The sequence below is a fragment of the Pipistrellus hanaki genome, assembly GCF_964339955.1.
Source record: "Pipistrellus hanaki genome assembly, chromosome: 1".
In the NCBI taxonomy this organism is placed as follows: Eukaryota; Metazoa; Chordata; class Mammalia; order Chiroptera; family Vespertilionidae; genus Pipistrellus; species Pipistrellus hanaki.
Window position 1 is genome coordinate 29,283,736 of NC_140503.1, and position 22,987 is coordinate 29,306,722.

The 22,987-nt window shown below is 41.3% G+C and overlaps 1 protein-coding gene across 4 annotated transcripts in view; it reads right to left on the bottom strand.

Annotated features, from left to right (window-relative positions):
- Window positions 1-22,987, bottom strand: part of SYNE2 (spectrin repeat containing nuclear envelope protein 2) — a 299,775-nt gene that overhangs the window by 245,113 nt on the left and 31,675 nt on the right. For all 4 annotated transcript variants that reach the window (XM_084866238.1, XM_084866237.1, XM_084866235.1 and 1 more), the window contains one exon: window positions 8,924-9,053. In XM_084866238.1, coding sequence (XP_084722364.1) covers window positions 8,924-9,002 — 79 coding nt within the window. In that variant the 5' untranslated portion in view covers window positions 9,003-9,053. The remainder of the gene's footprint in view (window positions 1-8,923; window positions 9,054-22,987) is intronic.

Below are 22,987 nucleotides of genomic sequence, written 5' to 3' on the forward strand. Positions count from 1 at the left end.
CTTTTTTTTATTCCAAGAAACCTTTATACACTTAAAATTTATTGAGGCACATGAAGAGCTTTTGTTTATATGGGTTATATCTGTAGATATTTACTGCATTGGAAATTAAAACCAAGAAATTAAAAATATGGATTTATTCTCATTTATAAAATGAGAATAATCTCATTTCATGTTAACATGTATAATATTTTTATGAAAGACAATTTTAAAAATAACTTAATGAGGAGAGTGACATTATTGTACAATCTCTTTAATGTCTGGTTTAATAAAAGGTAACCGGATTCCCACATCTGCTTCTACATTCAATCCATTGTGTTATGACATGTGATAAAGCTTATGGGCAGCTCCATTGTGCAGAAAAAAAAGGATGTTTTAGCCGAAACCGGTTTGGCTCAGTGGTAGAGCGTCGGTCTGCGGACTGAAGGGTCCCAGGTTCGATTCCAGTCAGGGGCATGTACGTTGGTTGCGGGCACACACATCCCTGGAAGGGGGTGTGCAGGAGGCAGCTGGTAGGTGTTTCTCTCTCATCAACGTTTCTAGCTCTCTATCTCTCTCCCTTCCTATCTGTAAAAAATCAATAAAAATATATGTTTTTTAAAAAAAGGATGTTTTAGTTAGGATAGCTATTGGAGGCCTTTATGAGAGGGTGACGTTTAAGTACCGCCATGAAGGAGAAGAGGGAGCTAATCATATGATTAGCTGAGGCAAGAACACTCTCAAAGCAAGTGCCAATGACTGGCACAAGCAAGCAGCCAGCTTTAGTCAAAGGCTGTTTTAGTAATTGTAGTTATCAAGGTGAGAGAAGATGAGGATACCATCAGAGGTCTTCCAGTCTACCTTGTCTAAAACATTCCGTCATTCTCTTAACTCAACAATTGATTTATTTCCTTTTTATCACAGTTAGTAATTATTTTATTTATTTGCTTGCTTACTCATCTCCCAGTAAGCTTTGGAAGGAGTCTCTGTCTGCTTATGCACTGACGCATACCCATTTCCTAGCAATTAGTAGGCACTCAGTAAAAATCACATTACATCTTGGTATTCATGGCACCAGTAATTGTATCTGATTCATAGAAAGCGTTGAAATGCCTTTTTGTTAAATAAAATCCTATTTCTATGGCAAGCCATTATAACAAATAGGATGTGGGCTTAAACCATTAGAACAAAGTAAGACCTACTGACAAAGAAAGCTGGAACTATACTTGTATATTCATCTGTAACTTTGAGTCTAAAAAAAATGTTGAGTCTAAGTTTGGTAAACTATTCAAGGAGAGTGCAGTCCTTTTTTAAAAAAAAAAATATTTTTATCGATTTCAGAGAGGAAGGGAGAGGGAGAGAGAGAGAAACATCAATGATGAGAGAGAATCATTAGTTGGCTGCCTTCTACATGCTCCACACTGAAATCGAGCCCGCAACCCAGGCATGTGCCATTGACCAGAATCAAACCCTTGGGTCTGCAGGCTGACGCTCCATCCACTGAGTCAAACCGGCCAGGGCAGTAGTTGGCTAACTCTTTAGTCAACAGAGCAGCAAACCGCGGCTCGGCTAGCAAGGTGCATGTGCCTCGCGAGCTACGGTTTGTCGACCACTGGGCTAGGGCAAGGAGAGTGCACTCCTTTTTGGAAGGTCACCAGCTATAACAAGGGAACTAGGAGCCTTCAGCAACAAGCCTAAGATCAGAGTGGAGCAAACTATTCCACTTCCAAGACATATCAGTGAAGGTCAACGAGCAAGGGCCCGGCTCTTTTTTTTTTTCTTTTTTTTTTTTAATCCTCATCCAAGGACATTCTTTTATTGATTTCAGAGAAAGAGGAAGGGAGAGAAAGAGAGAGAGAAACATTGTTCTTTGTCACTCCTGAGAGATGTTTAAGGGCTGGTCTACAAAGGCAGCTGTGGCCCTATGCATTGCACTGAGAGCTGTGGGTGTTCCGTCTGGATTGTTGGCCAAGTTTAATTGGCATTATTCTTTGATGCTAGTAAAAAGCTAAGTGAAAACACACTTAATAAAAAGGCAGCTAATGCCGAGACCGGTTTGGCTCAATGGATAGAGCGTCAGCTTGGGGACTGAAGGGTCCCGGGTTCGATTCCGGTCAAGGGCATGTACCTTGGTTGGGGGCATATCCCCAGTGGGGGGTGTGCAAGAGGCAGCTGATCGATGACTCTCTCTCATCGATGTTTCTAACTCTCTATCTCTCCCTTCCTCTCTGTACAAAATCAATAAAATATATTAAAAAAAAAAAAGACAGCTAATAATTTGGACATTATATATGCTACCACCAGTATCCTAAGCACTTTGACTACTAAATCTTAGAGCTGCTCTACCCCAGTGGTTGGCAAACTCATTAGTCAACAGAGCCAAATATCAACAGTACAACGATTGAAATTTCTTTTGAGAGCCAAATTTTTTAAACTTCAACTTCTTCTAACACCACTTTTTTCAAAATAGACCCACCCAGGCCGTGGTGTTTTGTGGAAGAGCCACACTCAAGGGGCCAAAGAGCTGAATGTGGCTCGCAAGCCGCAGTTTGCCGACCACGGCTCTATCCTATTACCATATTCAATAGTTGCAAAGTCCTATTGAGTCTTTCACCTTAAGGTTTTCTTATCTGTCCCATACTTTCTCACTGCTCTAACTCTAATCCAGAATAATATGGTCCCACATACAAATATCTGCAAAGCTTTCATACTAGTTTCTCCAAATCCGTTATCTTAGCCTTTTCAAGTCTTCCTTTAAGGTAAATCTTACCTTAAAACTGGATTAATCTCCTTAACACACAACCCCGACCTCTAACCATGCATTATACTCTCATCTTCAAGACCCAATAGCTACCTACTACCTAAAAGCAAAATCCCCTAACTTCATGTGTTTGATTTCAATTCCCTTAAGGATTTTAATCTGAAAAATAGTTCTGAAGGATTCCTATACTGGTCTCCCATTAAACTGGTGGTAAAGAAAGTCCCTTTCAACTTGAAAATTCTGTGATACTTATCCATCTTGTCCCCTTACTATTTTCATAATCATATCAACCCAATATTTCAAAGGATTGTTCCCTGAACATACCTTCCCCACCTGAAGACCTTAGCAGAAATGTTATTTCAGATGAAATATGCATTTACTATTTTTCTTAGGATAAAAGAGAAGAAAGCACCTATTATTATTATGCCAGGTAAGAAATTCAATGGAAAGATTTTTTAAAATTCTGTAATAGATATCTTGGTAAAGCAAATAACTTTTAAAGACAACCAATCATTTTAATAGCTTGAACTTTCATATATCAAATTTATTGAAAATATGGACCAGCCAGCCCAGCTGGTGGAGCTCAGTGGTTAAGCATCCACCCATGAACCAGAAAGTCACGGTTCAATTCCTGGTCAGGGCACATGCCCAGGTGATGGGCTCAATCCCCAGGAGGGGGTGTGCAGGAGGCCCCTAATCAATGATTCTCTGGCATCACTGATGTGTCTATCCCTCTCTTCCTCTCCCTCCCTCTCTCTAAAGTCAATAAAAAAATTTAAAAAAAACACACATATTTTAGAAAAATAATAGATGGACCATCCACAGTAGTACAAAATATACTAAATTCTATTTTTACATTATCTGCTCAAATTCACAAATGCCATTTCTTTCTTTTCCCAACAACCCAACCATTTCAAGGCTGTTCTCCTCACAAGACTGAGAGAACACAAATATCTTCCTACAAAATGGGCCCTCATAAGTCCCTTCACGAAGACATTCTCCCAAGATCACACAAAAGATGAGCAAAAAGAAAGGTGAAGTCACTTGTTTATTGTCTCGCTCTATGAATTTCAGCAAAGCACTTCCTGATTCCTTAGGCCTGAGTAGGCCCAGCACCATGGGATGTGTTTTCACAGCATATCAGCAATGAATCACCACATTTCAATGCAATCATCTTAATCTTTTCTTGAGCATGTTATTCCAAGTCAGGGTATGGCCATAATTATCTCACCTTGGATAAGTTTTGGCTAAAATAAAGTAGGCATTATAAATTAAATAGGCCTGTATCTGCCTCTAAAAATATATTCTAAAATGAGGGGGAAAGCAAACCTTTCTTATGAGCAATGATCCTTGGCCTCTCATATTACCTAAAATCTCTATTCTCATATTACTCCAAGGATCATTAAGCATAGGCGAGTTTTGTTAAATGCAACTCTGATTACACAGTAAACAAAGCCAAATGCTTTTTATTTCTCCTTTAAAATCGAATTTATTGGGGTGAAATTTGTTAATAAGATTATATAGGTTTCAGGTGCACAATTCTATGATATACCATTTGTATATTATATTGTATGTTCACCACCCCAAGTCTACTTCCATCATTATTTATCTCCCCTTTACCCTCTTCTGGCTCCCCTTCTCCTCTCCCCCCTCTGGTAATCACCATGCTGTTGTCTGAGTCTATGAGTAGAAGGTGTGGTTTTCTTTTTTTTGCTTAATCCCTTCACCTTTTTCACCTACAACCCCAACCCCCCTCTCTTTTAACAGCTGTCTGTTCTCTGTATCTATCAGTGTGTTCCTATTTTATTTGTTTGTTATTTTTTTATATTTTTTATTGATTTTTTACAGAGAAGAAGAGAGAAGGATAGAAAGTCAGAAACATCGATGAGAGAGAATCATCGATCAGCTGCTTCCTGCACACCCCCCACTGGGGATGTGCCCGCAACCAAGGCACATGCCCTTGACCGGAATCGAACCTGAGACCCTTCAGTTCGCAGACTGACGCTCTATCCACTGAGCCAAACCGGTTTCGGCTTGTTTGTTATTTTTGTTCATTATTAGATTTCACATATGAGTGAAATCATACAGCCATACAGGATCTATCTTTCTCTGACTGCCTTATTTCACTTAGCATAATGCTCCCCAGGTCCATCCATGCTGTCAAGAAGGTAAGATTTCCTTCTTTTGGGGGGTTGAAAGGAATCATTATAAATCTGCTGACAATAATATATAATAGAACTTAAGGAAGTCTATTTGTCTCCCAGTTAAGATTTCATTGTATAGTCCTGAGAACTTCTTGATTGATATCCCAAAGGGTACCTGCCAGTGTCAACTTCACCACGTCATAGCATTAGTTCTCCACCTCTCCCCACAGAGCAATGCACCCAGCACCACGGTCCTTGAAATAAATACAACCTGAAGGAAAACCCTTCCCATTGGCAGTGAATGTACATCACCTTTCCATTGCAAACATCCCAAACTCATCTCCTATTGCAAAGCAGACTGTATAACTTTGTGTAATACAAATCACAGTATGAGAAACTCCTCATTCCTTAGCAGTTTGCTAATTATTTTGAACTACTTGGACCTGAGATCATTAATATTACTTGAAAATGCCCATCTATACTTTGACTATGAAAATTTGCTATGAATTAACTGGAGTAAGGCTATTGGAGTGAATTTTCCAGAGAAAGTTGTTAGGGAAAATCCCTCTTTCAAATTGTTCCTTGAAATGTGTCAGAGGAGGTGTGGTGCAGTGGAAAGAAAACCCAGCTCTGTTTCTCTCTAGCTGTGACTCTGGGAAAGTAATTCCATCTTCCTGAGCGACGGCTTCTTTCACTGTGCCTTAAAGATTAAAAAAAAAATCCACCTACTGCTCTGGCCAGTGTGGCTAAGTTGGTTGTGCACTGTCCAGTGTATCAAAAGATTACTGGTTCAATTCCCAGTCAAGCGCCCATGCAGACTCAATCCCCAGTGGGGAGTGTGCAGGAAGCAGTAGATAGATGTTGTTCTCTCATTGATGTTTCTCCTTCTCTTTCCCCCTCTGCCTTCTTCCCTCTTTAAACATCAATTTATAAGCTATATATATAAAAGCCTAAGCAACTGTCCAACCATTCAACTAGTAGCTATGACCACCAGGGGGCAGACGCTCAATGCACAGGCATGGAAACATGGAACAAACTAATGAATCTCAGAGGGAAGGGGGAGGAGGAAGGGAGAAGGGCAGGAAGAGATTAACCAAAGATCTTACATGCATACTAGAGGCCCAGTGCACACGGGTGGGGTCCCTCTGCCTGGCCTGCAGGGATTGGGCCTAAACTGGCACTCCGACATCCCTCGAGGGGTCCCAGATTGCGAGAGGGCACCAGGCCCCTAGTTTTTTTAAAATACCCACCTCATAATGTGGTTGTGAGGATCAAGTGAGATACTGTATGTAAGAGGGCTAGAGTACGTACATAGAAGTCTGGAAAGGCACTCTGCAGTGGGAAAGAAACACTAAATACAATAACACTATAGGTGCTAGAATAGGTGCTATGGGAGAAGAGAGGAGGCGGCGCAGAGCTCAGCAGAAGGGAGCCTAAGGCCCAGGAGGAGCTGAGTCTGGCTGACTGTGGGATGGGTAAGGGGCAGAGGAGGAATAGAAGAGCTGCACTTTGTCCAGTGGGAAGCGGAGGCAGAGGAGCTGCAGTGGGACAACCTGAGCCAAGCACACGGGCAGGGGGAGTCTGGCCCCTTAGGGAGCTGCGAGGCTGGAGCAGTGATGAGGGGTGAGGAGGAGATGAGGGCAGAGAGAAAGGCAAGCACCTTCCCCATCAAAGAGGCTGGGAGCTTTTTTACACCAGGAAGTCTAGACTTTACCCCCCATGTGATGGGAAGCCACTGAATAGAAATGTCAAAGCAAAACAAAACAAAACGATAAAAAACAGATTTCTCTGCCCTGGTGGGTTTGGCTCAGAGGACAGAGCTTCTGCCTGTGGACTGAAGAGTCCCGGCTTCAATTCCAGTCAAGGGCACATGCCCTGGTGTGGGCTCAATCCCTAATGGGGGGTGTGCGCGAGGTAGCGGATCGATGATTCTCTCTTAATTGATGTTTCCATCTCTATCTCACTCTCCCTTCCTCTCTGAAATCAATAAAAATATATATATTTTTAAAAAACAGATTTCTCTTTTATAACTTTTTCCTCTCAACCAAGCAGTTTCTACTCTAGGTTATGTGCTCCTGGATAAGAAATCCTTAGAGGCAAAGATTTTGACTGTAAATATATATTTAAATAATTATAACACAGTAAGTCCTAAAATAGGGGCTATGGGAGAGCAGAGGAGGCAGCGAAAATCTCAGCGGTGTATTGAGCTCCTACTCTGTGCCAGGCACTGCCCAGGCCCTTCGCATGCATTATTGTTCATCTTCAAAACACAGCTGCCATATAGCTGTTATCACCCACATTTCAAGTATGAGGAAACTGAAGCAAGACAGATAAAATCGCTTATGCAAGTTCACAGAACTAGCAAGTGGCAGAGCCAGCATTAGAAATTAGATGTACCTATTTACCGTTGCATTGCCTTTCTGGTACAGTTTAGGTTTATGCTCACTACTTGCATGCTACTAAAACTTCAGAGAAAAACAAGAACATTGATTTTTTTTTCTCGTTAAATGAAAATTTGATTACAGCTACTCACAAATATTATGACACTATAATAAATGGACTTACTTAGAATTTTTTAAATTCTTACCTGAAGCACTACCTTTCACATATTACACTTTCCTTAGTCTATAAAAATGACATGATAATTATTTTTTAAAGTCTGATACAAATAGATATAGCCTATTGTAATAGCTATTGACCCCAAAGTCAAGAATATAATCATTCAAACACACCTGTAATTAAAAATAAAATATCAGAAAGTCATTTTGGGATCTTATCATAAATGTCTCAAATAAATGTAATGTACAGCATGGGAACTGTAGTTAACTGTATTGCATATTTGAAAGTTGCTATAAAAGAGTAGATCTTAAAAGTTCTCATCACATGAAAAAAAAATTCTGCAACTATGTGTGGCAGTGTATATTAACTAGACTTACTGTGGTGATCATTTCATAATATATTCAAATATCAAATCACTATATTATACACCTGAAACTAATACAACATTGTATGTCAAGTATGCCTCAATTAAAAATTAATAAATAAATACCAGTAAGAAATAAATCAGAGTGGCTTCTAAGTAACATGCCAAGAGTGCTGCACTAGCCATAACCTAAAAATTGTGTTAAAAGATATTGCTACATAAATATTTGCAAAAACTTGCCAAAGCCTTATTTCTTCTACACTAGCTAACTACTCAGCTCCAAGATTTGCTTTATCATCTAAGGTGGAAAGTCTAGCGGCTAATGAATTTTCAAAATACAAAACAAATATTGCCGGACTCCAGGAGAAGCACTTAAGGTTCACCTGACTGAAACATCATCATTCATTTGTATTACTACTATTCCTTTCTGTTGGTGCAAAACAGGATGTACATTTAAAAGAGGCTATGCACAGAGGGGTTGGGGGGACTGGGTGAAAACGGTAAAGGGACTGAGAGCTACAGATAGGTACTTACAAGATAGTCAAGTGGATGTAAAGTACAGCATAGGGAATATGGTCAATAATATTGTAATAATTATGTGTGGTGTCAGGTGGGTACTGAAAGTAGTGGGGGAACACTTTGTCAAGTATATGGTTGTCTAACTGCTATGCTGTACACCTGAAACTCATATAATAACAGCGAATGTAAACTATAATTGAAAAAAAAAATGTTTTAAATAATGAATGAGTGAATAAATAGACAAATAAATAACAGAGGCTGTGTGCAAAGATGCAAAAACAAGTGTGCACAATGCCAAGCAAACTGTGGCAACCATTTAATTTTTACTGCAAAGACAACAGAAAAACAGAAAGAATATTCATACACCCAGAGTGAAGAACTAAGATACCAAATTCTTTCCAAGTATTCCTTACTTCCTAGTGAGCTGAGCGAGCAGTAAACCATTTAGGCAGCCTACGGAAAGGTCCTACAGTTGGAAAAGTGTGTAAGAGAGGCAGAAAGCGATGTGATCTGTGGAGAGATGGTGAGGGCATGGTTTCCACAGCTGGCGGGACACACACACAAACACACACAAACACACACACACACAATCTTAATTACCTTGCAGTGAGATGTGGAGATCATCGATGCCCCAGGAAACCTGCTCATCCTCGGCGGGAGGCACAGGACCGGATGCCATCCTTCGACCCGGCGGAGATTAGACCATGTCCATCTCAGGGGAAGACGGGAACTAAAAGTACAAGGGGTGCGCGCTCATTAGCAGCTGCAGCTCTGCGTTTCCCATAAACACCAGAGAACAACAGAAACCAAAAACTGCCTCCCCAAGAGGCCGCCTTCTGGCGACCGCTTCCTCAGCTCACGCGGGGCACAGCGGCGACGCCTTCTTTTCTGAATCATAATCAAGATTTTGCCCTGTGACCTATGCATGCTTTTCTGGAGCTGCTGGCAGAACTCCAGGAGAGCCCAGCCAGCATTGTGGATTCAGAACTCGTGGTGGAAAGAAAAGCCACGCAGCTCAACCCCATATCTGGTCTAGAGGAAGCGAAGTGGGACACACGTGGGTGTCTTGGGAGTTTTTGTTGTATTTTGTCAGCCTTCGCCCTGCAAGAATGTTCGTGAAAACTTTAATTTCTTCTCTTCTCCATAAATGTTGCCATTTACTGGAAACAGTGAGAGCTGACCCTGCATAGCTTACAAAGTGAAACTAAAAAAAAAAAGACTGTATCAAAAAGAATGTTTTGGTTAGGTTACCTATTAGATTGAATTATTTTCCCACCTACACATGTCTTCTTTCTGTATCTCCACTTTGACTCTTAAAGAATCCTTCCAGTAAGGACCCTTTAATAGTATTGCTTCATATACCTTTTTGCCACTACTAGCGTCCTGGGGTCTAGGAATAAAATGTTGACTTCTCCCATCCAGACTTTCCTACCAAAACAAAGCTAACCAAACATATAAAAGCATAAAATGTGTTAGAGAATGGAGGGTTGGATAAATGTACAGATATGTGGTCAAGCAAATAGAGCAAAACATTAATGGTAGAATCCACATGTTGAGTATATAGGTGCTCATTGTAAATTTTTTTTACTTTGTTATATATTGGAAATTCTTCATGATAAAATGTTGGGAGGGGGGAGACTAGAAATATATAAAGCTGAGGCCAACAGCTAGATACAATCATATTAAATATCCAATAGGCCACTTTTTAAAAACACAAAGAATAAAAATCATTTAACAATTAGTTAATGGTACCCTGACTTGAAAAGCCTTTTCAATTCTGTCTGCCCCACTCTGTTTAGCATTCCAAACCTTTTTATTATCTCTCCCACAGATCACTCTTGTTAAAGATTTTTACCTACCAAATGAACTGTTTATGAATTAATAATTAATTGTTTTAGCCCCTGGATTTAAAGGAGTCAGGGCCCGCCTGAGGTAACAGTGTTACGATGCTAAGTTGATAAGATTCTATCCAAAATAAAAGCCGCTTGTTCGTTCCAGTGAGCCTGTGTGCCGCCTGAAGACTGATAAAGGCACAAATGTCCTCAAATGCTGATGTACGGAGGCCCTCCACTCCCCCTTCCCACACCACGGGCTTCCCAATGCAAAGTAGGACAAAGCACGTCTTCATCACGCCGGCAGAAAAACTGAATTCCAGCGTGAACTTCCTGTGGGCACCCCCTTCTCCACACCAGCGCTAATCACCAAGAACAAAAAAGGATGATAATCACCAAGAACAAAAAAGTAGCAAACTTTCATAGCACTTACTGTGTACAGTCACTGTTCTAAGTACTTTGCAAACAGAATCTCATGTAATCTTTATAATAACTCTACGAGTTAAGGACTGTAAGTATTCCCATGTATGAAAACTAAGGTGACCAGACGTCCTGCTTTTGGCGGGACAGTCCCGATTTTCAACAATCTGTCCCGTAGCGTCTTTAAAAAGTCCCGATTTTAAAAATCAGGACTGTCCGCCAAAAGCGGGACGTCTGGTCACCTTAACGAAAACACAAAAAGGAGAGGCACAAATGTCACACTCAGTTGTCTGAGGACACAGAGCTAATCAGTGATGAGCTAATATTGGAACCCAGGAGGTTTTGGTTCAAGACTTCATGCTCTTGACCAATAGAGGTTGGTACCTCATAAAGCCAGCTACAACTCTGTCAGATTTCATTTACTCATTTGTCCTTCACTTACTTAACAAGCATTTTACATGTGCTAGACCCTGCTTTCAAGGAATTCAATCGTCTGCGAATGACAAATGAATGAAGAGTGAAAACATCTCAGAAATGTGTATAGAAGTTACTATAGAAGCAAAGGAGGAGTACCCATCACTTGATGCTGGAAATAGATGTGACTGTCAGGAGTGCATTTATTATAAATCAGCATTTCACCCCAAAGAGTCCCATTAGCATTATTCAGATATTTTTAATCTAATAAGCATATCCCTAAAAGCCACTCACTGCCATTCGGTATTCATCAAAGACAAGGCAACAAATGTATTTCTATTAAAAACAGAACAATAAACAATAAATTGATAACCAGAAAATCAAGATATATTCCTGTGCAAGAATGGTATGTGAGATTCACTATCTTACCTAATAATAGACAAACATGTAAATTGACCACACCTCCGGTATGTCCACAGCCAATCAGAGTTAGTATGCAAATTAGAAGGCCAAAGATGCTGGCCACCCAGCTGCTCCAGGCTGTGTGGCCAGGCCGAATAGGGCACCTACTATGAGAGGGAGGGAAGGGGGGAAAGGGATCTACAGGAGCAGAGGTGCTGCAGTGAAGATAAGACTGCAGATTCCAGAGTTTGCAACGAAGACAAAGATGGCAGGCTCCAGCTGGAGTCTGCAGCAAAGACGAAGAAGGCAGACTCTGACCAGAGGGAAGGCCTGGGTCCCAGGTGCTGGAGGAAAACCAGTTCGGGAAACCAAGGGAAGGGAGGCCTATTGCATGAATCTCTTTGTGCAACGGGCCTCTAGTATTATATATTAAAGCAGAAAAAAAAAAGTTTAGACCTTAAAACTATTTGAGAGTTTTCTGTCTTTAACAATGAAAATTTATTAGCGAACAAGTCAACAAATACAATAACTTTTTATTTACTAAAGAATGTCCTAGCCGAAACCAGTTTGGCTCAGTGGATAGAGCGTCGGTCTGCGGACTGAAGGGTCCCAGGTTCAATTCCGGTCAAGGGCATGTACATTGGTTGCGGGCAGTGGGGGGTGTGCAGGAGGCAGCTGGTCAATGTTTCTCTCTCATTGAAATTTCTAGCTCTCTATCCTTCTCCCTTTCTCTCTGTGGAAAATCAATTAAAAAAAAAAAAAAAAAAAAATATATATATATATATATATATATATATATATGAAAGAATATCCTAGGGATTCTAAAAAAATGTCCACCAAATGTTCTTCAAATCTAACTTTGAAGACTGAATGAACAATTGGAAGTGTTAGATTACTGACCCAAATACTTTCTCGGTACAATTATTTATCAAAACACACTAGAGAAGGCAACTTATGACGACACTTCCAACACAACTGTTTTGGGGGAGTAATCTCTAGAGAGGAATTTACTTACCAAGTAGGGCCCCATGAAAAATTAAAACAGAGTAGAGAAGAATTTGAGAGATTTGCCCAGGATCTGAATTGAGAAGCTAGAAAGAGTATGAAAACAGAAGGCAGAAAGAGGGCTTGGCCAAAACCAAAAGGTTTAACAACCAAAATCTCTGAGGCCATCCTACCATTTGTATCCCGAGCACAAGAGCTGCTTTCTCGGGTGGAATCACAGCACAGAAGAGCCCTACATCCCAGCTTTATTCTTCTTTTTCAAATAAAAGGTACACACAATTATGTAACAAAAGATATTTATTTTTAGAACGGAAATAAGTGAGACTATGCTTAAAGTTGAATAATAGACCATCTTCAGGCATATAACTAAAGACTGGGTAAAGAGTGAATGAAGCGGCATTAAAGATTCTAAGACCTGACAAAACTGGTTTGGCTCAGTGGCTAAAGTGTCGGCCTGTGGACTGAAGGATCCCAGGTTCGATTCCGGTCAAGGGCATGTACCTTGGTTGTGGGCACATCCCCAGTAGGGGGGGTGCCGGAGGTAGCTGGTCGATGTTTCTCTCTCATCGATGTTTCTAACTCTCTATCCCTCTCCCTTCCTCTCTGTAAAAAGTCAATAAAATATATTATAAAAAAAAAAAAAAAGATTCTAAGATCAAGTGAAATCTGGGGAATTACACTTTTTCCAAATCCCTGGGAACTAACATACACATATTTACAAATGGCATAAGCTATTTTGAAAGAACAGTGGTTTGCTTATGCAATACATCTTAATATGCCTCTGGTATCTCTAAAACCTCAAAACATTACAGAATTTCCCCTTTTTTAGAGAAATCTTGCCATTTACTTTGAATTATTATGATTAGAATTTTTCAACTCAAAATAAGATTACCTCTAGAGAATGGAATTATGGGTGGTTTTCATTTTCATGATTTTGCTTATCTACATTTAAAATTTTTCAGATGGATGCATATTTCTGCTGTAATAAGAAAAATGTTTTTGCCTTTATCTAATATAGTGACAACAAAATGGGGACTAAGGTATTATTTGGGTTCAAGGTCAGTTCTCTAACCAATATGCTATGGAACCCATTCTATCTGTATCTTCATAAGAAGAAAAATTCTCTCTTGACCAAATAAAATATTAGAAAATTCCGAGGTTGTCAAAAATTTCTGGTAAAGACTCCTAGAAGTCATTGGTAGCACATCAAGTCTCTTATTTTTCTCATTATTGAATAATTTGCTAGTGAGCCCTACCAGTCCAATAACAGAAAAAAAATCAACAGAGAGAAAGGGCCACCTATCTTATCTTCAAAGGCCGGTCAGAAGGTGTAGCACAGCGGGATACAGTGAGTACAGGCAGGTTATTCTTGAACAGAGTAATTTCAATGGTAGCTTTTCCCCTGGGGGCCTCCCTCATTCTCCCCTCCCCCCTACAGTTCCGCTGCACTGTGTTATTTATGGTCCTCCCAGGAAATCTGAAGGACCTCCCTTCTGCCGGTTGAGTTATAAAGCTATTCCAAGCAACGGACGATTATTAACACTGATCTGCTCACAAGCTCACAGAAGCAAGTCGGTGCCACGTTCACAGTAAGTTTCTTCATCTTTTTCCCATTAACTTTTCCTAACTCCGTTACTACTCCTTTTTCATCATCATTTAACCAGAAGCAATTGGTACAAATTCCCAGACCGGGTGGCTTTTAAAGTCTACTCCATTGTCTCCTTTCAGGCGTTTTATTTCTCTAAGGACCACCACCACCAAATGCCAGAACCATCAATCCTATCTACTCCCTGCACTTTGGAAAACAAACATGTAGCAATTCTCTGGATACAGACGCGCTGTGCTTGCTCCCTCACAACGAGGCAGTGTCACTCACAGCCAATGCCAACAGTGCCGCTAAGCCGCCCACTCCGACCTTGATAAAGGCTTTCTGAGCGAATGTAGCCACTTCCCTAAAAGAGCCTTCTGTTGGCCTTGACCAAGTCCTAAATGTTCTGAGCTGCAGTGTCCACTGCAGTAGAATGGGAATGATAATACTTACAGGGTGATGGTTGAAATTCAACAAAAAAGCGCATGAAGCGGGAGGTGGGTGAGTAGAGAGAGATTAACCAAAGATTTTATATGCATATATGCATAACCCATGGACACAGACAATTGTATGGAAAGGCCTAGGGTGGGGGAAGACAGGCAAGGAAGTGGTCAATGGGGATAAAAGGGGGTCATCTTTAATATTTTCAACAACAAAGATATATATTTTTTTAAAGCACATGAAACTAAAACACTGTGGTAACAATTAACATGTGCTGAGTACTTTCTCGGAGAGATGTGTTACAGTATATAAGTAGCATTTATTATCATCTAGGAAATAACTTGTCAGGATTATTTATCCTATTTCTTCATCAGCAGTAAAACTGAAAGCTCACCACAATTGTAAAATGAAGAGTAAAAAAACTTAAAGATGAAAATTTCCAATGCTACAAAAGTGGGTGTCAAATCCGTGTAAGTCTATAAAGCTTGTATTTTTTTAATTTCCATCAGCACATTTTAACCTAGAAATTCTGCCCTTGCTCCGCACTTAAATATTCTACAGTTCACAATTCTCCCAGCAAAAGTCCCCTGCCCTTGTCACCACCATGTCACCAGTCTTCTAAAAAGCTTAATGACACCTTTACATGATAAGTTTATGAACAATGGTTTGGGGATTTCCCCCCATATATAGCTCTTTATTTCTTTTGTTATCACCTCTCCCCCTGACTCCATTACTTTGTTCCAAAATTGCTACCAAAGATTTCAATTAACTACAGCCTCCCCACTCCTTCCTTTGAAGAAACCCTGAGATAGTTGGGACATGGAAGCAGGAGATACTGCAGAAGCAGAGGATGAGACATGGGTCCAAAAACAAATGGAACAGAGTGTGCTGAAGATGAAGCGCTGAGAGCAAGATTTTAGACAAGTCTCCGCAGGAACAACAGTAGGACCCCAGCCCTCACCTACTCCACCTACTCCAAGAGCACTGGCAACCAGACCTACTCTCCTCCCCTAGCTCCGCCCACAGGCCAGATTTCAGAGGATCAGTTGTTGTTTTTTCCTTCAGGAGAAAGCAGACGACATCCTAGAAAAGTCCTCCAAATACTGATATCTAGGTTCCTCAATAGCAAGGCTAGTTCCCTATTATACTACCCTACTGTGAAATTCCACTAAGGCTTTTCCATTCCTCACTCTTAAATATGAGTGGACAGCCAAAGATTGTTAGACACTATGGAGAGCCTCCAAAGATGAAAGAAAGAACTCAGAACAAACACAAAAGAGAAACCTTGAGAAATTGTCAAATGTAGGAAGCAAAAGAAAAATTAATAACAACTGATTTTTTTAGAAGTGACACCATAAAATGACCTTGATTTTAAACCCATAAAGTGTTTCACAGTATCAGTTACATACAGAATCAACAGTTCTTCCACTTATACCTTCAATGACAATGTATAATGAGAGTAGTTTTATAGAGATATTAGAAGCCCAGTGCATAGATTCGTGCACAGGGAGGGGGTGGGGGGGACTCCCTCAGCCTGGCCTTCATACTCTCACAAATCAGGACGCCTCAGGACCCCAAGGATTGGGCCTAAACCAGCAGTCGGACATCCCCTGAAGTATGTAGCAGTGCACAAAGCAGCTGAGCCAGCACCACTCACACTCATCCTGGCCAGCTGTGCATGCCACCACCTCTCAGTAACACTGCTATGGAGTCGGGAGAGGCTCCCACTGCTACCGCTGCAGCTGCACTCATCAGCCATGAGCCCAGCTTCTGGCTGAGCAGCACTCCCTCTGTGGGAGCGCAATGACCACCAGAGGGCAGCTCCTGTGTTGAGCGTCTGCGGCCTGGTGGTCCGTGTGCATCATAGCAACTGGTCGACTGGTCATTTCGGTTGGTCATAACAGTCACTTCGACTTTTATATATATAGATATTTTAAAGTTTTTGTTCTGCATGCTACTAACATACTTCACTAGCTTTTTCTTTACTCATTTGATTTTTAATAATATCAAAGCAAAAACTCATATTCTAGTGGACAGAATTAATTTTAGAAAGCCCTCATGAAATCAGACTTAGTGTCATTTATAAATACCCATGGCCATACACAAGCCCAAATGGAGAGCAAAATGCAAGGAACTACCTCAGCAGAAACAAATGCTTCAAGAGTTTAGCCACAGACCTCCTAAGCAAGCAGTACAGTTTATTTCCTCCAAAAGACAAGTCAGATTCATCCCAATGATGCAAACAACATACCACAACACAGAAACTCGGTGTGAATTCACAATTCCACAGGAATACGAATGTTACCAAGGCAATTTTCCCTTTTAGGGTCATAAAGACTACAGACTTAGTAGAAGTGAAACAAGTAGTCCTATCCGAGTTTTCAGGGAAGGGAGATATAATTTGACTTATGTTTCAAAAATGATCACCCTCAAAATAGGTGTTGAAAACAAAGAATGGATGGGACAAGGAATGAAGCAAGGAGACTAGTTAGGAGGTAATTACAGAATAATGGACATGGGCTGGATAATAAATAAATGAGAAAGCAAGTACGGTAAAATATTAAAGCTGGAATCTAGGTGTTAAGAATATGAGTACTTGCCCTAACCGGTTTGGCTCAGTGGACAGAGCGTCGGTCTGCGGACTGAAGGGTCCCAGGGTCCATACCGATCAAGGGCATGTACCTTGGTTGTGGGCACATACCCAGTAGGGAGTATGCGGAAGGCAGCTGATTGATGCTTCTCATCGATATTTCTAACTCTCTCTCTCCTTCTCCCTTCCTCCCTATAAAAAAATAAAATATATTCAAAAAATAAAAGACTATGAGTACTTGTGTAACATTATTTCAACTCTGTTGAATAATTGAGAATTTTCATAGTAAAACGCTGGGAGGAAGAAGTTCTTACAGAAATCCAGATGATGATGACAGGGACTAGGGCTGTATAAGCAGAAGTAGTGAACACTGGTCAGATTCTGAAAATATTCTAAAGATGGTGCCAACAGGTTTCCTGACTGATTTGATACAGCAAGCTGAACCTTTAAAAATGGTTAAATTGGTAAATTTTGGTATGTATATTTTACTATTTTTTTAAAATTAGATATAAAATTATTTTCAACCTATCATCCATACCTAGCTAAAGTAAATAACCAAGTGTTAGGGTAGAATAAAAGTCATTTCCTGACATACAAGGCTTCAAAAGAGTTATGTCCCATGCACTCGCTCTCAGGAAACTACTGGAAGAGTTACCCCAATAAAATAAGGAAGCAAAATGAGGAAGAGGAAAGAAAATAGAAAACTAGCCCAGCCATTGTGGCTCGGTGGTTGAGTGTTGACCTATGAACCAGGAGGTCACAGGTTAATTCCTAATCAGGGCACATGCCTGAGTTGCGGGCTCAACCCCAGGTGTGGGGCGTGCAGGAGGCAGTCGATTAATGATTCCCTCCCGTCACTGATGTTTGTATCTCTCTCTCTCCTTCCTCCTTCCTCTCTGAAATCAATAAATATTTTTTTAAAAGAAAAAAAATAGAAAACTAAATTAAATATGAAAAAACAAACAAACCAGAGACTGGATATTGAACCCAGGAGAGTGTTTAAAAATTCCCGGGTTGGCTGCCATGCAGCAGATCAGAGCAGGGAAAAATTGGGCTGTGGGAGAGACGTCTGAAGTGGGAACTGGAGACGGGATGAAGTGGGAAGAGAGGCTGTGGAGACAGGAAGGGGTGAAGACACAGAAGAATGGCACACACAGACTGACGTCTGGTGAGCCATTACAACGCCCAGCTGGCACAGCTCAGTGGCTGAGCATCGACCTATGAACCCAGGACGTCACGGTTCAATTCCCAGTCAGGGTTGCAGGCTCAATCCCCAGGGTGGGGCATGCAGGAGGCAGCCTATCGGTGATTCTCTCTCATCATTGATGTTTCCCTTCCTCTCTGAAGTCAATAAAAATACTTAAAAACACACAGCAGGACAACGAGAACAGGAAGTAAGCTAGAAGAAGGGTATTTCCATCCGTGATTTTGAAGATGCTGCAGCGCCCGATAACACAGTTCCACCTGGGGCCTGAGAAACTTTTAAAAAATGTATACCTCCATTCATTCCATAGAGAATCTGTGGTCTGCAAAACACAGTTCTTCTGAGTGGGAAATGCTGAGAAGTTTGGGAGAGAGAATTTAGGGAGGTCTCATTAGATAACCTCATTTTTCTCAGGAAAATAAAAGGTGAGGTCATCTCTTGGGAGCAGGGGGAGCTCCCTGAAGAAATTAACAGTACTTTGAACGGTAAGAACCTGAACCAACTAACTAGAAAGACATACGGGGGGGGGGGGGGGGGGGGGGGGGGTAGTAAAGGCATACTGAGGCCCTGCAGCACTAGCTACAAAGGGGCCCTGTCAGCATTCTGGGTAATACAAAGTTCTCCCAGGAGGCTCGGCATCCGAAGGATACTCAGGGAGGATCAGCAACTGTTGGTGAGTTGATAAAATTCTGCCAATTAAAAAAAAATGCCCTAAAATTGCACATGAACACAAGGCGACATGTTCAAGAATGTTCACACCAGTACTGTTTATAACATAAAAAAAAAGTGGAAATATTCTAATCCCTTTGGCAGAAGAAAGGATAAACTGTGGGTGGTTGATTCATTCAAGGAAAGCCTATTCCACAGCTAAAATGAATGAATAACTAGTACCTGCAAGGTTATATATCAGAACTATAAGGTGGGTGGTGGGAGGTTGTGCAAAAGTACTGCTATACTATGACATCATGTATGTGCTTTATGATAATTTTAAACTCAAACATGCCTATGTGGTAAACACACACACACACACACACACACACACACACACACACACCAGAAATGCACTCGGGAATGGAACCCACCAAGTCCAGAGGGAATGAGACTTCAGCTCAATAGTGAATGTTTTCTTTCTTCTAAGAATTTAACATCTAAGTAGGAAGTACATTACGGATGTTTAAAATATTCGTTTTTCACACTTTAAAACTGCAACAGAATTCTACTTCAATTAGAGGAAAGAGATGAAATGGCTCAGTCAGAAGAACTGGCTTTGGTCCCAGCTCCACCACTGACAGACCCCCGCCCCCCCCTGCGGCCCCCCCGCCTTGGATAATCATCAGCTTGGCCAAGGTCTTATTTCTTCATCTGTGAAACGGGGATAATGATTTCCTCTCAGCCAACTCGTAGCCGTTCAGGTTCCTGGCAAAGCATCTACCTCTTCTGCACACTTAAAAACACTGGATCGCAAGGAATGATATTCACAGAGAAACGCCTGAGGCTGAGTCCACCGGTTCCTGGATGTTGCCTTTGGGTCCTGTCCAGCCTGCGGGGAGCTGTGACCCTGCACTGCACTGCGCTATGCCCTCAGCAACGGCTCTTATTCAAATGCATCCTGGTATAATCCCGTGGGCCTCACCGAGCAGGTTATTCTAGGAAGCGGTCTCCCAGGTACTTCTTCCAGGGAGCTCAGGGGCACAGAGCACAAGCCACGGTGCTCCTCTGAAGAGCACACACTGTGGACAATTCTGTCTCACCACCAAGAAACACTGTGACCTGAGCTTTCTCCTTTTCACCTAATGACCACGTTATTTTTATAAACCAACTTTCCCTCTCCTTTTTTTGGCTTTAGACCCGCTCTAGCAACTACAAATGACTTTATGGGAAACAAGTTGCTTTCCTAGTGGGTGTATTCATCGAGCTTTATTTTTCCTTCACTGCAATGTCCTTGTCTGTTTTTTTGTGTGGTTTTTTTTTTTAATGTTTTTATTGATTTTTAGAGAGAGAGGAAGGGAGGGGGGTAGAGAGACAGAAACTTCAATGAGAGAGAAATATCATGGATCGGATGCATCCTGCAAGCCCCTTGCTAGGGACCAAGCCAGCAACCAGGGCATGTGCCCTGACTGGGAATCGAACCAGAATTTCTTGGTTCATGGGTCAACACTCAACCACTGAGCCACATTGGCCGGGCCTCATCTATTTTTTTATGCTATTAAATTTTATGTTTCTCTGTAAACTACTACAAACTTTCTCAGGAATATGAAAAAGTGCAAATAAGTGACTTAAATTAACTCAGACATTCTGAATGAGCAAGATGAGATAACATTGTAACATGTTGAAAATTGCAAAATGAGATTCAAATGCAAATTGCTCATTGGTGAGAAAGAAAAACTTACTATTGGAAAATGAAAGTTGATGTACTTTCAGTAAATGAGATTTTTAAAAATAGTTCTCAGTGCCAAGTCACCTGAAGACATCTAGATTCCAGTTCTAAGCTCCAGGAAGAGACCCAATTTGTACACGGCATGAGGAGGCTCCCCAAAAACATGAAGAATAAGTTTAGTACTAGCTGGTTTGGATCAATGGATAGAGCGTCGGCCTGCAGACTGAAGGGTTCCTGGTTCGATTCCAGTCAAGGGCACATGCCCAGATTGTGGGTTCCATTCCCAGTAGGGGGCGTGCAGGAGACAGTAGGTCAATGATTCTCTCATCATTGATGTTTCTATCTCACCCTCTCCCTTCCTTTCTGAAATCAATAAAAATAGGTATTTTTAAAAAAGTTATTTTTAAAAAAGTATAACTTTACAACCAACTCTATCACTTCTGCCAGCTTCTGTTTGCCCTTGTCCCAACTTCTGGTACTAAATGCATGTCACCTGCAGCCTAATTCCCAGAAGGAACTTGCATCCATGGAGTCTTGCCATGAAGCAGTGGATTAGCAATGCCTCTAGTGGGGTGTGGAACAGTGAGAGGGAGAGTGAGGAAGTACTGACAAGCATAATAAATTTCCTAATTATTATTCATAAGAAAAACAGATTCCTGCCCGGCCAGCATGGCTCAGTGATTGAGCATGGGCCTATGAACCAAAAGGTCGTGGTTAGTTTCCCGGTCAGGGCACATGCCCAGGCTGCAGGCTGGATCCACAGTGTGGGATGTGCAGGAGACAATCAATCTATGATTCTCCTCTCTCACCCCCTCTCCCTTCTTCTCTGAAATCAATAAAAATATACATATATTTTTTAAATACATTCTTGCCCTAGCCAGTTTGGCTCAGTAGATAAAGCATCGGCCTATGGACCAAAGGGTCCCAGGTTCGATTCTGGTCAAGGGCAGGTACCTCAGTTGCAGGCTCCTCCCCGGCCCAGGCCCTGGTCAGGGCTTGTGCAGGAGGCAACCAATCGATGTGTTTCTATCACATTGATATTTCCCTCTCACTTCCACTCTCTGTAAAAACCAATGAGAAAATATCCTTGAGTGAGGATTTTAAAAAAAAGAAAATACATGCCTAAGAATTCTTTGCACTCAAGAATATTAATTTGGAGGGGGGAGGGGCAGGGGCTAGAAGGAGTCAATGGGGAGATAGGAGGCTATCTGAAATACTTTCAACAATAAAGATTTAAGAATGAAAAATTAAGAAGATTATACATTTTAATGATTACTCAACTCGTGAATATATTCTGCCTCTGCCTCTTCCCTGTGTCCCCACCCCTCGCCCCTCAAACTCCTCTCTTGTAGATTCACAGTCCAGGCTCTGCGGGTGTTTTTCTCTCTCTCTGCCCGGCCCCCCTCCCATTACAGCAAGGCAACTACAAATTGAATAGTCCATAAAATGCCAGCACACTAAAGCGAAAAGAAGCCACCCTAAAATCACACACATCTTCCAACAGCTGTTATGATCCTTGTATCTTAGACAAAGTGCTAAACTTTCCCAGAAATAAACAGAATAACTAAGTCAGCTTGCCATTCAGCAAATTGGCCTTCTTCCCCAAAGTAGCAGCCATGTGACTAACCGATCCCTTACCTCTGGCCCCCACTCCATATATAACCTGAGCCCCGTGCCCCAGCCAAGGTGACTAGGGGCCCTGACTCACCTCCCCCAGGAACCTGTCAGCTCCTTCCTGAAAGTTCACACTGGAATACACGGAATACATCCTGGAATCCACTTAGAGGCTGTAGGTCCTGAATGCCAACTTGAAATGCCAGCAAATATGGAGAAAGCCATCCCTTAGAACCCCCTCCACCCCCCACGAAGGCCACCTGTCCCTTTGGAGCGGATCCCTTGGCTCTGGATCTTCAGATTCCAGACAGAGAACTCTGACTATGTCTTATCGTGGTATCCTTATCATCCAGCAGAGTGTATGGCACATGGTAAGTACATACTAAATGCTTGAGGAAAGGTGAAAAGAGTGAATAAATATATGAAAAAACAAGCAATGTTGTTGAGGACACATTCTACAACTCTCAGCTCCCCTCTTGAAGGTAGCTCCCTGGTTATTTTGTTATTTTATTTTTTTAGAATTTAGTGCTAGGAAATAGTTCATTTCCTTGGGAAAACGGAATGGGTTTTTGCTATTATTTTTGTTGTTGTTGTTTTCTTTCTGTAAATAAAAGCCACATAATTAATTTTCATCTTTCGCTTTGCCTGTGTAGAAATACAGAGCTAACTTTGAGGTCAAATTGTAGCAGTTATTTAGGTCCTCGTTAGGTTTGTTTTTCCTGGCTTTTGTCTTGTTTTGTTTTTGTTTTTTTACTTCTTATTCTATCTAATAAAAGG